At 37.4% G+C, this 18,800-nt stretch overlaps 1 protein-coding gene across 3 annotated transcripts; it reads left to right on the top strand.

Moving 5' to 3' along the window:
• Nucleotides 1-2,588: 2,588 nt before the first annotated feature.
• Nucleotides 2,589-17,911, top strand: LOC11423848 (putative disease resistance protein At3g14460). Of its 3 annotated transcripts, none has more exons than XM_024779727.2 (4): nt 2,589-2,716; nt 13,719-13,799; nt 13,941-17,254; nt 17,414-17,911. In XM_024779727.2, exons 2-3 carry the CDS (start codon nt 13,793-13,795, stop codon nt 17,219-17,221), a joined length of 3,288 nt encoding a protein of 1,095 aa, XP_024635495.1. In that variant the 5' UTR covers nt 2,589-2,716; nt 13,719-13,792; the 3' UTR covers nt 17,222-17,254; nt 17,414-17,911. The 3 variants fall into 3 exon arrangements, with proteins under 3 accessions (XP_024635495.1, XP_039688344.1, XP_039688343.1); XM_039832410.1 differs by lacking the exon at nt 2,589-2,716 and having other exon boundaries at nt 13,787-13,842; nt 13,941-14,054; nt 14,145-17,254; XM_039832409.1 differs by lacking the exon at nt 2,589-2,716 and having other exon boundaries at nt 13,787-13,842.
• Nucleotides 17,912-18,800: the final 889 nt, after the last annotated feature.

The following is an 18,800-nucleotide window of genomic DNA, read 5'->3' as shown; positions in this document are numbered from 1 at the left end:
TGGCATTTTAGTAAATGAATTGCCGGCCTGCTTGAAAAAGTCTGTCCTTAGTAAAAATCACTATATCAAGTTCTCCTGGAACAAAATTTAATCTATTTTAGAGTTTTCATTTGCTATAATTCTCTTTCCTTCTTACCTTTTTTATTTTTTTTATAGGACCTGTTTCATTTATTACAATCAAGCTATGAAACACCAACAGATATACGGATACCTCTCAGTCACGATACTAACACTGTCACATAGACACCAATAATAACTTATGAAAATGAAATTGATTAAATGCAACCTCATGTATCGTTATTGGACACCAACATGTGTCGTACCTCAGATATGCTGTAACGGCTCAAGTTCAATAGTATTCAGATTGTTACTGAACATGTCTCAGAAGCAAGTGATGTTTCATGGAGGAACATGAGAGCATCCTAAAGACTAGTACCACTTTATAGATTTGGTGTCATATTGCAATATCACTGTTTCCAATTTTCTTGCAATAGCTTGCTGTTCAAGGAAAAGCTAATTATAATTAATTCATCATTTCTTTGTAAATTGTTCACGTTATGTGTTACCATTTGCTTATATATGTAGCAACTTTCTATATCTGATTAAATATAAATTTAATTTTACAGACTTACAGTTAAAATGCTACTAAAAGTGAGAAAACAATCAAGGCATTAAATCGTCCCTTCGGTTGTTACAGTTGGTGAACTTCAAGGCATTGGAGTCCAGCTCCCAATCACTAATATTGAAGATATAGATTAGTCATTAGGAGTTATTATTTGTAGGGTTAAATAAGTAAATAGTCCTCTTAAATATACTAACATTTGATTTTAGTCCCTTTAAAACATTTCTTAGGTTTTTGATCTCTCTAAAATTTTTCATTTTTGAAATTAGTCCCCCAGGGGCGGTTTCACCGCCCGGCGACCCCGGACGGTCGCCCGGGCTCGATCGATAATTTTTGCGCATTAGATCCAACCCAAAAGCCAATTAACACATTTACAAAAAGAAAAATTTAGGCAATCTGAAAATTCTCACACGCAAATAGGTCTCGGAATTTTATTTAGCACACTATTGACGAGTTCATCTCTCTTATTTTAACGGGTTAATTGTTCAAATTGACCCTGTAATATACCTTATGTCTGAAAAATGACCCTTAAAAATACAAAACATATATTCTAGCATTGTAACTTGAATTTCTTCTTATTTTTGACCACCCTATAATATACGTGTAGTCTAAAAATGTGACTTACATGTTGAATTTTTTCATTATTTTTTTCATACATGATTAGCACGTTAAAATATAGCTTTACATAAAAAAAAAAAATTTCTTCGACTAGAGATAAATTAATTATGAATTTTCATTCCCTCATAATTATGAACTTCTTAAACAATTTATAATTAATTTGTATCTCGTTTAAAGACTACAAAATTTCCTTGTGAAGGTTCTTATCATGTTCTAGTCATGCCTACAAAATTAGGGAACTAAATTTGACTTGTGAGTATACGCTTACGCGGAACAAAATTTCAATTTTGCACGTTTTGGTTGAAAAATCATAATAAATTTAAACGACTTCGAAATGCTATGAAACTTTACATATCTTTTTTATGTATTTTTATAGATGTCTCTGCAAATAATGAGCTCAAAATTCAATTTATAGGTCGATATTCCATTGTTTTGTTTTTTGAGCTTTTGATACTTTAAAAATTCATAATTAATTTGTCGTTTGTCGAAAATTTATAAATTTTTTGTGTAAAGCTGTATTTTAACGTTCTTAACTCGCCTCTAACAAATCATGAAAAAATTCAATCTCTCGGTTGCTTTTTTGGACTTCGCGTATATTACAGGGTTATAAATAATAAATTTTTTGAATTACATGGTTAAAATACATGTTATTTAATTACAGGGTCAATTTTCAGACTTCACACATATTACATGGTAAATTTTAATTAATAATCCTATTTTAAATTGTAGTTTTATTGACAAAATGATAAACCTCTTTTATTTCAATTTTTTTAATTATTAAAATTTAAAAAAAAATTTGATTTATGACCGTTGATATAATTTGCGATAAATTTTTCGCCCAGGCTCCATAAATTTCCTGGCTCCGCCACTGGTCCCTGCTCTACCTTGAGTATTACATTAGTGAAATTAGTCTTTGTTCTACATTGAGTATTAGTCGCTCTAAAATAAAGACGAGTCATGATAAATGAATATTTGTATTTTCTTTTTACTAAAATAAAACATGTGATCATTAACATGAAAGGGTTAACAAACTACGCCTTAATCTTTAAGAGATGAGAGATTAGAGATAGCATGCTTGAGGTTCTATGTTCAAATCTCAATTCCTCCATTGTAAAAAATAAAAATAAAAAATCACTAACACTTGACAATTTTAAAAATATATTTGTCAATTCAAGTTTAAAGACTATGTACATTTTTCTTTATAATTATAATAAAGGACTGTGTTCATTTAACGTATACGTAAATTTTTTTTATCAAACTTATGTGACATGTGAACAAAGTGCAAGTGGTAGATGATTAACAATAATAAATAATTGAATAAAAAAACATCATGGTATTAGGTGTTGGATTTTAGTTCCATTGACGAGATGGAGTTGTGTTAGATTTGATACAAAAAAAGTGCTTCTCTTTTACAGACCTTTCTTTCTTCATTCATTTACTCACTCTTTTTGGTGATCGATCTTGAAACAAGCTCAGGTAATTCCCTCTCTATCTCTATCTCTCATGTTATATCTTAATAAATAATATTACACTATTTTTATGTTATCCATCATCGTTAAAATCTCACCCTTTATTTCGATAGGGAAAATTTTCATATTTGTTTCCTCCTCTTATTAATTTCATATGGTAAAAAATTTCATTTTCAGGCTACACTCGTCTTTTTTAATGTTTCTTAATTTCTACTTTAGTATAGGAATTTATTTCTCTCTATATAATAATGAATGAATAGTTCTAAACCAAAGACTTGTAATCTATAAAAGCTGAGACTTGATGAAATTTAATTGGATGGATGGATGGATGTGTAAAAATATTTAACATCATTGGTGCATATTATTTAGTAAGTCTGGGTATGCTCCATTTACCCCATTGGGAGAGAATTGTTGTTGACACATCTTGTTAGGCTGAGAAACACGAGTAAAATACCAAAATACCCCTTGGTGGTTAACTGTCGAGGAAACACGAAACCGGCTGCAGTTAACTACCGAGGTTTTTCTCGGCAGTACACTGTCGAGGTTTTTCTCGGCAGTAAACTTCCGAGGTTTTCTTCGGCAGTAAACAACCGAAGTGTCGTGAAGCCAAAGCAGAGGCAGTAGCTTCATTTCCTAAACCTGTAATGTGTTTCAAACACAAAACACAACATATGTACCTGTTTTTTTACGCATAATGGTTTAAATCACAAAACAAATATTGGCGCAAATGCACAACTTAATTAAACCAACATTTTTACCATTAAACAAAGTAAAATATCCCAATGAAATGAAAACTAATGTCATCAAAATACGAATATACAAACCAATGCCATCAAAATTCCAAAACTTAAAAACAAGTCCTAAAAAACGAACTACTGCTACTCCTGGTCCTGCTGATGGTGCTGGTGCATCCTCCTTGGCATCTGGCCTCGCCTCCTGGTCAAGATCGGCGCGATCTGCTCCCTAACACGAGTCATGGCCTGAAACCACTGCTGAGGGATCATGACATCCTCCTGACCTATCTGCGCATCAGCGTAGGCAACTACGACACTAACCATGCCATAGGTGTCAGGCGAACTTCTCACCTCGTACCGCTCCCACCGCTCTGCAATGATCTGCTCTTCATTTGCTGGCCTCGGAAGATCTCCTGAAAGAGGTGGCAAAATTTGAGGGTGACACACCTTAGTGTACCATAAACACATAGCCATCCGCCATGTCTGCTCTTGCGCCTGCTCACCCCAATCGGCCGCCTTAAGCGTGTGAGTGCGGAAGTCGACGAATGCCTGCGCAATCTGAGTTAGTGTCAGCTTTACAGCATCCGTCGGATGTCGAGGGACCCTCTGGACGTATCCGTATATGTTTTTTCTAAATACCTTAGAATAAAATTCTCATCTTTATATTCCAAGGAATGTTATTCCTAGTAATAAATTTGATAAACTTAAAACAAACACATCTCTCTAAAATCTGTATGGTTTTATTAATAATTTATTTATATCATTAAACAGCACTTTTCGCCCCCTATGTTTCATAATGTTGCAATTTTGGCCCCCTATTAAAAAAATAGCAATTTTAGCCCCTTTCATCCCAAAATTGCTCAGAAGATGCCACGTGTCCCAAAAAAGGGGTCATAATCGCAACTTTTTGTAAAGATAAGGGGTCAAAAAACATATTTCCCTCACCGCTGTTTTATGCATATGCAATGGACCTACTTGTGTATATCTACATACAACTGACCATGCAATGCAACTCCATGTGACTCCACTTAAAACAACATGTATGATTCAATAATTAACATACATTTAAATCATCATCAGTATTCATCAATCCAGCAATCCAATCAACCAAAACAATGTATAATTAAATGTAACTATGCCCAAAACAACAACATCAATCATCACCATTCGTACAATAACACTAGCTCGCCACGGCGAGTTCAAGGCGAACTCGAGGCGAGTGAAAATCAGGTGCTCTCGGGAAAAATGTCATTTTCACACTCAAAGCTCATTTCTAAGTTCCCTATTCATCTTTTTAAGCTAAAACTTCCACCATTCATCTTTATTATCATCTAGGTACCTTAAACCATCCCCAAAACATCTTATAACAACTTTTCAAAAATCACATTTTTATCTGGGCTACTCGCCATGGTGAGTTGGTCTGCTCGCGAGGCGAGCTATGAAGTTGCTCACTCGCCCTGGCGAGTACAGCTACTCGCGAGGCGAGCGATGAACTTCTGTACGGGCAGAAAACTGGTTTTTCCCAAAAATCCCATTTTTCTTCCAATCACTCCCCAAATCAGTTTACAATACATAATTAAGTGTTCTATGCAACCAGAAACTAATTCTAACATCAAAATCATGCTTACAACTTCAAAATCCTCATTTCTTCATAAAAACCCAATTCTCACCAAAACTCTGTTAAACACAAAATCAGAATTCAATAACTACACTATTGAAGTAAACTTCACCCTTACCTTAGAAATTGAAGAAGAAATGCACAACAATAATCAACTCTTGGTTCTCTCTTGCTCTTCCCTCCTTTCTCCCAAAACTGTCAGTTTCACGTAAAAGTGTTTCTGACTCTAAACTTCCTATCTTAACTGCCTTCTCAACTCCCCATTATTACACTTAACTCCCTTTAATTCTAATAAATTCTATTAATTCCCTAAACACTAAAATAATTATTATTTCATACTTATTCTAATTATTATTAAATAAACCATATAATAAAATAATACACCACATAAATCACCCAAAATCACACACACATATATATATATAAACATATGCATATACTCCACATAAATCACCAAACCTCATATATAAATATATATATACTCCACATAAATTAAAAAATTAATTATAACAACTAGGGCGTTACAATAGAGGCCAAAATTGCAACATTTTGAAACTCACTATTTTCTTTGTTTTATTTAGTCTTTATTACATGTACGTGTTTCATACATATAGATAAGCAAGTGTGCCACTCATTATTAAACCGTGAGAATATATGCTCTATCTCTATAAACCACACATTTTTTTTTTTAAGAAATTAAAATGAAATATATTAACACACCTGAGGCCTTCCTAGCACAAGGTGTGCAAAGGAATAAAAACCTCAAAAGAAGAACAGAGTATGAAAGTTACAAAAACACAAGATTACAAGCGCCACAAAACAAAACAAAACAACACCAAAATGCCTTTAGCCGATGCCTAGTAATGTAAACGGACTAAGCCACCACCCATGATAATTAAAGGGAAGAGTTACAAACTTCACCTTTAACCACTTGTAAGTCAACAACTTAATTTTGTCCACCACCTGTATAACAGAACTAACCTTTGTATTAAAAATCCTATTATTTCTTTCCTTCCAAATCTCCCACATTGTTGCAAACCAAATCACCTGGAGAATAGAGTGCTTGGACCTAGAGACACCACCTAAAAGACTGAATTGAATAAAGTGCCATTGAACATCATTAGGCATAACTGTAACAACACCTAGCCAATTAACAATAACATTCCAAACCGAACCAGAAAAATTACAATGAAGAAATAAATGATTGGATGTTTCAAGAAAGCCACAATCTGCAACACAAAATTGAGCTTCAACATCTAAAACTTGACGCCTATGAAGATTAACCTTCGTAGGCAACCGATCACGAAACAAACGCCATACAAAAAGCACCACCTTCAACGAAACGTCCTTATGTCAACAAGATGGCATATCTGTCACCTGATCTAACGGAGCCTGAGTCATAATCATTTTGTATGCACTCTGAACTGTGTAAGAAGAAGAAGAAGAATCAGCCTTCCAAATCCACATGTCCTTTTGCTGAGCCTGTAAAGAAACATTATGAAGTAAAAGCGTAAGTTCCGCTACCGACTCCTCCTCCCACGCGAACAACCTACGCTTCCACTTCCACGCCTCACCCGCCTCATCCCAACCTAAAGCTTTCATCGTTGCCACAGATTCTCCCTTAAATAAAGAAAGCTCATACAACCTACTAAACCTATCACGTAACGACAACTCTCCCAACCAAATATCAGTCCAAAATAAAACATTGGTACCATCACCCAACAAATGACTAACATTATTAAAAAACCAACCCTCCGAACGTAAACCCGCTATGTTCCGCCACCAAACAGAACCATCTCTCCCTCCAACTCTCAAAAAACCATCCTCCATCCCATTTCGCGCCACTAACACCCTAAACCATAAACTATCCCTATCTACCAACACCCGCCAGCACCACTTCCCCAACAATGCTAAATTAAACTCTTTTATTCTCCTTACTCCCAAACCTCCAACCTCCTGACTCCGACAAACAGATTTCTAGTCAACCCATATAATTTTTCGGTGATCTGCTCTCCCTCCCAAAAATTTGTTATTAAAAATAGATTCAATAGAGGAAACAATACCTGACGGATCCTTGAAAAAAGAAAGAGCATAAACAGGGAGGTACGACAGGACAGACTTCAGTAACACCAGGCGGCCAACCAAAGACAAGTGTTTCGACTTCCAACCCAACAATCTAGTGTTAATACGATTAAGGAGAGGTTTCCAAAACACCAACTGACTAGCATTCCCTCCAATAGGCAACTCGAGATACAAGAAAGGAATAGTACCAACCTTACAATTCAAAACCAGCGACGCTTCTGACAACCAAGAACCCGGAACATTTACCCCTACCAAAAGGCTCTTAGAGAAATTAACCTTAAGACCAGAGAGTTCTTCAAAAATCAATAAAGTAGCTCGCAAAGCTCGAATATTAGCCCACGATTTTTCGCATAAGATTAACGTATCGTCCGCAAATTGCAGATGGGACACCATCAACGGGTCATGACTACCCACACAATAGCCATGAAAAAGCCTTCTTGCAACCATAGCCTCCATAAGCACATTAAAACCTTCGGCCACCAAAAGAAACAAGAAAGGTGACAGAGGATCCCCTTGCCTTAGCCCCCTTCCTAAAGAAAACTCATTTGTTAGAGAGCCATTAACCAACACCGAAGCAGTAGCAGTCCCCACACACTCTTTAATCCATTTACGCCAAAGAATTGGGAACCCCATCTTCACCATCACTTCCTCCAAGAAAGACCAATCAATTGAATCGTAAGCTTTCTCAAAATCAACCTTAAAAAGAAGCAATTCCTTTTTACGTTTAGAAGCATCATCAACAACTTCATTTGCAATCAAAATCCCATCAAGAATCTGGCGACCTTTAACAAAAGCCGACTGAGCATCAGAAATAACAGAGCCAATGACCAGACGGATTCTATTAGCAAGGACCTTCGCCAAAATCTTATACATACTGCCAACCAAAGAAATGGGCCGAAATTCATTAAGACTTTGAGGATTTTCCACCTTTCGAATAAGAGCAATGAATGTACTATTTATCCCTTTAGCCAACTTCCCATTCCTATGAAATTCCACCAAAAAACGCATCACATCACCCTTCAACAAATCCCAAAAATCTTTTAAAAAACCAAAAGAAATACCATCAGGCCCAGGGCTTTTAAAGCTTTCGCAGTCCCACACAGCGTTCTTCACCTCCTCAACAGAAAAAGGCTTGATCAGATCTAACCCCTCACGAACAGCAAGAGATCGAAAAAATAAACCATCCATACTTGGCCGATGAACTCTATGAGCTTGGTAATGAGAAGAAAAATGATCAAACACCGCTGCCCTGACATCTTGAACCCCTTCCACTAAAACACCGTTGACCAAAAAGAATGGAATAGCATTCCGGCGTCTCCGATTAGACATAAAATTATGAAAGAAATTTGAATTTGCACCCCCTTCACATAACCATTGCAGACGTGATTGTTGCCAACAAATACTAGAATTGACCCGAGATAGAGCGAACACTTCCTCAGAAAGACCATGCAATTCGGCGATTTCGTCCTCCTCCAAAGACGAAGACTCTCCCTTCACCTCAATAAATCCAATACGATCCTTCAACACTGATATCCTAGCTGGTAAATTATTCAAGTGAGTCCTATGCCACACCGATAAATCCCTTTTGATCAGCTTTAGTTTTTCTCTCAACACAAAACTACCCCAACCTTCAAGATGAGACGAATTCCAAGTCTCACAAACAAAAGATTTATAACCAGTGAAATTCTCCCAGCATTTTAACATATGAACCGGTTTAGGTCCCCAATTTGCATCATCAACACACAACAAGAGAGAACAATGATCTGACCAACCTCTCGATGTAGCCATCTGAAAACAATTAGGCCACGACAAACTCCAATTTTCTGACAACAAGAATCTATCAATCCGACTCATCGACCTCCCATCACCTCTGATAGATTTTTTTAGCAAGTATACTAAATACTATCGAAGTAGTAAAAATATCGTTCCCACGAAGACTGTGTTAATCTCAATTTAGCAATAAAGTTAATATTTAGGATGTGTAAATTATTTTGTTTGCGTGAGGTAGTAGTTTTGGTTTGCATAAAATTAAATAAACAGAATATAAAGATAGAGTTGAAAAGAATAAGAGAGAGATGAGATCAGGTCTTTCGAATCATCTATGTTCCCCTAATTGGTATACTGCACCTATTCTTATGAATGATTTTCTAGTAAATCATGTTTATATTTGATCAGGATATAAAAAGCATTAAGCACAATCGAATTGAATAAAAACTAAATTGTCATTCATAATAAATAGAGTTTCACATCAACATAGATCAATTAGGGTTACAAGGATTCATCTCAGATCTAATCTCTAGGAGACTAACCACACATAATAAAAGAATTAAGCAACAAAGTTAAAAGAAGTTACAGAGAGAGATGTTACACTCATAGGAATTTCTTCAATATGTGATGCTACTTTTTTCTAAGGTGTGTACGTAATGCTCCAAAAGCGTGGCTTTTCTCCAAACCGTGATTCCGCCGTAATGCTCCAAAAGCGTGAATTGAATTGCAACCTGAATAGTTTGGCCTCTTTTATAATGTTTCAAACCTAAGTTCTTTCTTTTCCTCCAAGCCAATCACGTTTTTCTTTCTTTTGATTTGCTAAGCCCAATATATTTTTCTCATTACTTTTTATTCACACCACCTAATGATTTACAACTCCTCCTTATTTTATGTGGCTCTTTTGTATCAATCATATTTTCTCTTGCTTTCATTTATTTCCTTGTGCCACATGTTCCTAAAATCGTGTCACGAAATAGCCATCGTGACACGTTTTCACCAATGTTGAATGAACCTCATCATGTGCTCCAAATCGTGACACGTTTTCGACAATCGTGACACGATTTTGCTTTCTTCAAAATCTTATATTTCTCTTGTTTTCTTTGCTGTTTAAACTTGCTTGTGAACTCAAAATATCATGAAAAAGGCTCTAAAAATAGTGAATGACTGACTGTCATCAACCTCAATACCAAGTGAACCTACGACCCCGAAACGGTAAATCTATTAGGCCGTTATCATCAATCAAAGCATTAAAACTTGCACTACCAGCATAGTTCACAGCGCTGCCCACACTTCTTCGTTCCTCGGGACAACGAACCGCATTAAAGTCTCCACACACACAAACATTCTCTTCCAACAAAGACGTCAAACGGGCTGAAATATTATGCCAAAGCACTTGTTGCCGGTTAAAATCACACGGAGCATACACATTTAGAATAGTAAACTTGTCACCCGACTTCACAAACTGGCCTTGAATTCCTAACACATGATCAAAATTAAACGAAGACCACACCTCAACCTCTTCACAATTCCAAAGAGTTATTAAACCTCCTGAAGCTCCACTCGAAGGTTGAAAAGAGAAGTCAACATGGTTATCATTCCATAGGCCTTTACACACAATATCATTTACAACAGATAGTTTAGATTCTTGTAAACACAAGATAAACGGATTTTTCTCCCTCACCAAGTTACTTACTTCCCTTCTTTTTTCAAAACCACCCAAGCCCCTAACATTCCAGGAAATAATCTTCATCCTCACTACTCACTCCACAACACCATAACACCCTCACCTCCTCATCCCAACCCTCGACCTTAACTCTCTCCACCATCACCCTCTTTATTTTTTCTACCAGCTCCTGACAACACATCAAACCTATTTTGATTATCCCCTTGAAAATTCACCCTCACCAACTTACCCATCCCCCTAACATCATCCGATAAAGCCTTGCTATTACCATGAAGTACTAACCAATTCGACCAGTCATTATTAACAGATGATTGTGAATCATTAACAGAAGAGCTATCGGGCAAAGTTACCTGATTAACATGAGTAGCTGACAACACCTTATGTCTCCTTTTCTTCTTACGCAAAGCTCGCAAAACAACCTTGCGGTCTTCCTTTGATAACCGCGCAATACGCTTCAAATTAATTGCACAATGCCGAAAAGAACAACTACCCTTCTTCCTCGTGACTTTGTTAGCACCAGAATTCTGATTGTTATTGCCTGAAATTTCAGTAGGCGCTGCATCTCCAATCACCAACTCCTTATGTTGACGTGCCCATTCCCAACTCCACGGACCCGCCGAGACAGCATGGACCCGACCAGGAGGACATGAAGACGTACAATGCTTCTTCCTCTTAGCATCACGAGAAGAAGACCGATCCAATTCAACTCGAGCGATGTCATCCACAAGAACAACATTGTTGTTAGCTTGTTGTAAAGGAACTGTTTGAGCTGCGCGAAGTTTTAGTGAGGAAACCTCCAAAGAACCCTTCGAAACCCCTTTAGAACCCGCTTCAAGACTCTCAACAAGGGAAGGAATGTCGTTGACAAGCGAAACCTTGTGAACCTGAAGGTCTTGCTGCTCCTTCTGCCATTCCTCCGAAAGGTGCTTCATCAAATTATCAACCTCACCATTAGCATGAAAATCCCCAATATTTCTCTCCTCCTCCAAGTCCTCCTCTTCTTTAACTTCATCATCCTACGATAAACAAGCATCTTCTCCCAACGAAAACCCTCCCTCCTCCACAATTTTAAGATAAAAAATAACACCATCTATCATCACCTTAGCATCATAAATAATTAAATCCACATAAGGCGTAGAAATAAGAACCCGAGCATAATCAAACCGGACTTTATCCAACGTGGAATCATCCAATTTCAACAGACAGCCACAGTCATAGACACAAAGTTTGAAAAAAATCCAAATTCCACGCTTGTAACGGCACCCCATAGATCCTTACCCAAGCTCCTCTTTCACGAACCACCATATCTTTCCTCCATTTCATAATATTAGAAAAAAAAAATTTGCACCCCGTGAGCTTAGCTCAGTTGGTAGGGATATTGCATATTATATGCAGGAGCCGGGGTTCGAACCCCGAACACTCCACTTCTCCACAATTAAATTGTGTGAGCTCTAGCCACTAGGCTACTTGACCAAAAAAAAAAAATTTGCAAAGAATTCCGATGCTTCAGCCAATAATAAGTTAACATCACTATCATCTTCAGTTCTCAATAAAACCTTATCGGCTCCCAAAGGAATAATGTCTAGATTCTCAAAGCCCGCATCAAAAATACGTCGCTGCAACACAGGAATTGTGTCTCCATTCAAAACCGTAGCTACCACCCCTCTACTAGCCCATAAAACATCCTGATCCATAGAAGTATATTTAGGAATGTGGATCTTCGCAGCCTCCCCTACCACCACCTTCGCACCAACCGATTCTCTCACATGCACCCTCTTCTCAACCCTTACCTCAACTTCTCCTCTATTAACCACCCCTTCTCTCTTAGCTACATCTCCCTCAAGCCCCTTACTCCTCCCTTCACCTTGAATGTCACCATCAACAACCTTCCTTCCCCCCAACTCTCTTTTTTCTCCCTCTAAGTTTTTACCTCTCTCACTAATTTTTTCTCCCTCTCCCCTAACGCTACCTTCTCCCCTACCACCAACATTCCTTACAAAACTCGCCACCTTAGCCACCACCTTCCAATCTCCAAAACAAACATTGTTCAAAGCCTTCAAGAGCTTCTCTACATCCTTCACTTTGCCGAAACGAACAAAACCAAACGCACCACCATTAACATTACGTTTACGTGCCAAGTAAACATCCTCCAAAATACCACATACCTCAAAGCCTTGTCTCAGTGAAACATATGATATATCAAGCGGAATATTTGTAAAATAGAAGGAAACAACATTCTGGTTCACCTGAACATTCTTCTTTGGAGCCTGATTACTCACAACTAAACGTTGCTTCTCATCGCATGACTGAGCGTTTACGATACCAGGTTCATTCCGCACAGCCTTGTTGTTGGTTCTGGAAATAGAATGTCGTCGTTCTAGTACATGCCCATCCTCGTATCGCACGCTATCGCCTGCCCTAACCCTTACTGGACGAATATGATTCACCGTAACCCTACCATCGTTGGACCATTCCTGATTGCCAAAATCGTTCTCTTCATCCGTGTCATACTGATCTGCATCGCCAAACCTTCCCCTAACCCTAGACTGCTGTTGACGTCGAAACCTCAACCCTAGCTGGCGCTGATTCTCCCTCTGTCTGTCCCGTTGTCCGTAAGCCTGTTCCTGCGCTTTCCACTTTCACGATCTCACGTCGTACCAATCTCCCCTATCCCCCCCTTTATATGGCACCCTGCTTGGACCTCGTCCCCCCCTATAGTACCACACTTTTTTTTTAATAATTAATTTTGAAAACCACACTAATGAGTCCAAAGACAGTGAGTCCATTATCTCTGGAACAATATGATTTTCTTTGCTATGCAGAGAAGGATCTTTGTCAGACAGGTCCGTTAACGAATGTTTGATATTGAATTCTCTTTACTTTACAAGTGAGATTATAATTTATAGTTACTACTACTTGTGTCTATTCAAAATTGTAGAGGTGGTTTATGGACCAAGCAGCGACAAGTTTACTTCAACTCTAAAATCCTTAGTTACATCGTTTTTCTTCAATTTCAAGATAAAATCTAAAACACCCTCCAGTATTTTTAACATAAATAGAAAATTATGTTAAAAACAAAAACATTCAATCATATTGACTTGTTCTGTTTCACCAATTCTTGCAGATAGCTAGCCTTTCAGAGTTGTGAACCGCGCTCAGATCTGTGATCCTTCTGTCTTTGTTCAATTAATTAATATCATGGCCGGTAAGGCATTTCTTTCGTATGTGTTTCAAGTCATTCATGAGAGGTTGTCTTCAAGTTATTTCAGAGACTACTTCGATGATGGGTTGGTTAAAATTTTTGAAATCACATTGGATTCTATCAATGAAGTGCTTGATGATGCAGAGGTAAAGCAGTACCAAAACCGAGACGTGAAGAATTGGCTTGATGATCTCAAACACGAGGTATATGAAGTAGACCAACTTCTAGATGTGATTTCTACTGACGCACAACCAAAGGGCAGGATGCAACACTTTCTTTCACTTTTTAGTAATCGAGGATTTGAGGCTAGGATTGAAGCATTGATACAGAAGGTAGAGTTTCTTGCAGAGAAACAGGATAGATTGGGACTTCAAGCAAGTAATAAAGATGGAGTCACTCCGCAGATATTTCCAAATGCATTTTGGGTGGATGATGATTGTACCATATATGGTAGAGAGCATGAGAAAGAGGAAATAATTGAATTTTTACTATCAGACAGTGACAGTGATGCTGACAACCGGGTACCCATAATCAGTATAGTTGGTCTTATTGGGATAGGTAATACGACCCTTGCGCAACTTGTTTACAATGATCATAAGATGATGGAGCATGTGGAACTTAAAGCTTGGGTCCATGATTCAGAATCTTTTGATCTTGTTGGTCTCACCAAATCAATTCTCAGGTCATTTTGTTCTCCACCAAAAAGTAAAAACTTGGAAATACTCCAACGTCAATTGTTACTGTTGCTAATGGGCAAGAAATATTTGCTTGTTCTTGACTGTGTTTATAAAAGGAACGGAGAATTTTTGGAGCAGTTACTGTTTCCTTTTAACCATGGATCTTCTCAAGGCAAGATAATCTTGACAACATATGACAAGGAAGTAGCATCAATCATGAGATCCACCCGGCTACTTGATTTAAAGCAATTAGAAGAGAGTGGTTGTAGGAGTTTATTTGTGAGTCATGCTTTTCATGATAGGAATGCGAGTCAACATCCAAATCTTGAAATTATTGGCAAGAAAATAGTAGACAAATGTGGAGGGTTGCCTTTAACTGTGACAGAAATGGGTAATCTCTTGCGTAGAAGATTCTCTAAACGTGAGTGGGTTAAGATAATGGAGACTGATTTGTGGTGTTTAGCAGAAGTTGGATTTAACATGATCCCGATACTGAGAATGAGTTACCTTAATCTCTCTTCAAATCTGAAGCATTGTTTTGCTTACTGTTCCATATTTCCCAAGGGCTATGAGTTTGAGAAGGGTGAATTAATCAAGCTTTGGATGGCAGAAGGTTTGCTGAAGTGTTGTGGAAGAGACAAAAGTGAAGAAGAGTTGGGTAATGAATTTTTCAATGATCTAGTGTCAATATCATTTTTCCAACGATCAGTAATTATGCCACGATGGGCAGGTAAGCACTACTTTGTCATGCATGATCTTGTCAATGATTTAGCAAAATCAGTGTCGGGAGAATTCCGCTTCCGAATAGAGAGTGAAAACGTGCAAGATATCCCTAAAAGGACACGTCATATTTGGTGCTGCCTTGATTTGGAAGATGGTGATAGAAAACTAAAGCAGATTCATAAAATTAAAGGACTACACAGTCTGATGGTAGAAGCACAAGGCTATGGTGACAAACGCTATAAGATAGGCATCGATGTGCAACGTAATTTGTATTCAAGACTACAATATTTGCGGATGTTATCTTTCCATGGTTGCAGTCTCTCGGAGCTAGCAGATGAGATAAGAAATTTAAAGCTTCTGCGCTATCTAGATCTTTCGTACACTGAGATTACAAGCTTACCGATTTCCGTTTGTATGATATATAATTTACAGACACTCTTATTGGAAGAATGTTGGAAATTGACTGAGCTCCCTTTAGATTTTGGCAAACTCGTCAACTTACGCCATCTTAATCTGAAAGGCACTCATATTAAGAAGATGCCAACAAAAATAGGAGGGTTAAACAATCTTGAGATGCTGACTGATTTTGTTGTGGGGGAGAAGTGTGGATCTGATATTAAGCAGTTGGCGGAACTCAATTATATTCAAGGAAGGCTCCAAATTTCAGGGTTGAAAAATGTCATTGATCCTGCAGATGCTGTGGCAGCAAATTTGAAAGATAAGAAACATTTAGAAGAACTAAGTTTGTCATATGATGAATGGAGAGATATGAATCTGTCAGTAACTGAAGCACAAATCTCTATCTTGGAGGCTCTTCAACCAAATAGAAATCTCATGAGGCTCACCATCAAAGACTATGGAGGCAGTAGCTTTCCATATTGGCTTGGAGATTATCATTTACCAAATTTAGTATCTCTTGAATTGTTGGGATGTAAACTCCGTTCCCAGTTGCCGCCACTTGGGCAGTTCCCCTCTCTCAAGAAGCTTTTTATTTCAGGCTGTGATGGAATAGAAATCATTGGTACAGAGTTCTATGGCTACAATTCATCAAATGTTTCATTTAAATCCCTTGAAACTTTGCGATTTGAGCACATGTCCGAATGGAAGGAATGGTTATGTCTTGAATGTTTCCCTTTGCTTCAAGAGCTTTGTATAAAACATTGTCCCAAGTTGAAAAGTTCCCTGCCTCAACACCTTCCTTCTTTGCAAAAATTGGAGATTATTGATTGCCAAGAGTTGGCGGCTTCAATTCCGATGGCTGCTAATATCAGTGAGCTAGAACTAAAGAGATGTGATGACATATTGATAAATGAGTTGCCAGCTACCTTGAAAAGAGTCATCCTTTGTGGAACTCAGGTCATTCGATCCTCCCTAGAGCAAATTTTATTTAACTGTGCCATTCTTGAAGAATTGGAAGTTGAAGACTTCTTTGGTCCAAATCTAGAATGGTCCTCTTTGGACATGTGTAGCTGTAATTCTCTTCGTGCTTTAACTATAACAGGTTGGCACTCTTCCTCATTTCCTTTTACACTACAATTGTTCACCAATCTTCATTCTCTCGCGTTGTATGAGTGTCCATGGCTGGAATCATTTTTTGGGAGGCAGTTGCCTTCCAACCTAGGCAGCCTCCGAATAGAAAGATGTCCAAACTTGACGGCTTCTAGAGAGGAGTGGGGTTTGTTCCAACTCAATTCTCTAAAACAATTATGTGTTAGTGATGATTTGAATATCTTGGAGTCCTTTCCAGAGGAGAGTCTGCTGCCATCAACTATTAAATCTCTCGAGTTGACAAATTGTTCCAACCTAAAAATAATAAACTACAAGGGTCTTCTCCACCTCACTTCGCTTGAATCTCTATATATTGAAGATTGCCCTTGTCTTGAACGCTTGCCGGAGGAGGATCTACCCAGCTCCCTTTCTACTTTGTCCATTCATGACTGTCCATTACTTAAGAAATTGTACCAAATGGAGCAAGGAGAGCGTTGGCATAGAATTTGTCACATCCCTTCCGTGACAATTTCTTGATTTGAGGCTGAGATCAGATGTTATTGTATCCAGGTGCACCACATTCAATAATCTGTTTATTTTAGTCAAACAATAGTGAATTTTTGCTCAAATAGTAAAGTAATGCACAAGATACTATGTTTTAGCCTTTTAGGCTTAACAGTGCATGTATTTGTGATATACTGATATATTTTGCAATACTGTTTCTGACAGCTTACATGTGACCTGAAACCATGCTGTTGGTGCCATCCATTCCCATTCGTGACCAGATGAATGGCACGACCACTGCTCTTACACGTAACCAGAAGGATGTCACTGTTGTCTGTTTGTTCCACATCCACAAAACACATGCTTGGTTTAATTGTAGGCACCCCATTTGGATATGAGTTCACTGCTGAGGCTTGATGCGTTTGTAATTCTTTTTAATATAATTCACTATATAATCCCATCTTCGTTATTCTTGTGACTGTTTCCCATAAAATCCAAGTTCCCTGCTTCAGCACTAATGAAGGCTCATCTGGTCCAGTACCTCTTTCTTTTAATGAATTTCTGTAATTTTCATTTGGCCGAGAATAATGTAGATCAATTATGTGAACCACCTTTTCACATTCCGTATATTCAACAAAATTTGGTTCAGGTTACACTTTAAAGATAGTCATGTCTATTCAGAAGTATTTCAATATTATTATGTAGATCAATTATGTTTGTTTATATCTTTTACAAGACTTTTTATATGTTAATGCTTACAGCATAACTATATGTAATTTTCTGTTAGAATTTGAATGATGACATTTACGGAGATGAGGAAATGCGGTTCACAGATGGCTAAGTAAGACCATTCTGTCTTTCTTTGATGTTCCAATGTCGCGCTGCGTGTTATTCAACATGTGCATGCACCTCTGTGTGTGGTAGAGATCGTTGGTTTTGATAAAATACTAATACAACATTTCTCATGAATCATGTTTTTGTAAAATAACTCAGTTTTCCACAATATTTTTGAAGATTTTGACTAGGTAAGGAAAATTATTCATCTTTCCTGATAATTTTATTTTCTAGAACATCTCTCGTTTCCAACCTCTAGGGTTATAAGTTTGAAGACTTCCCTACTGACAAAGTTTTCTTTATATCCATTTATGATTCCAAATCCAAGGATGTTTGCTCACGTTCACGCTTTGTTTGTCAAACAATCAACTCAGACACTGATGGCTAATATTAACAGTTATATAAGTAAGGAAATTCCATTGAAATTCCATCATATTGAAGACTTGATTCAGATCCAAACCCATCTATGTTGTTTCTCAACGCTCTTCTCTCTCTTCTTTTTCTTTTTCTCTCTCCAACAAAAATCAAACCTAGCATTTCTCTAAATGTTATGTTAGAAAAACCTTTTTCTATATTAAAAAAATTGGAAAAAAATATCACCGTTCATCATATACCATGTCATTAGTTTATTATCACCCCTTTTCATCTCTTTCTCTATGTTTCAATCTAGATAGGTGATTTTCACATAGATCGAGGTTTTTTCTGAAACGCACCATATCATTTTTTTCAAAATAAAAAATAAATAAAAGAAAGAAAAAGAAAATGTGTTCAGAAAAAG

This window comes from Medicago truncatula, chromosome 3 (genome assembly GCF_003473485.1).
Source record: "Medicago truncatula cultivar Jemalong A17 chromosome 3, MtrunA17r5.0-ANR, whole genome shotgun sequence".
Taxonomy (NCBI): Eukaryota; Viridiplantae; Streptophyta; class Magnoliopsida; order Fabales; family Fabaceae; genus Medicago; species Medicago truncatula.
Note: the sequence above shows the minus strand (reverse complement) of the source record. Positions and strands in the feature narration are given on the sequence as shown.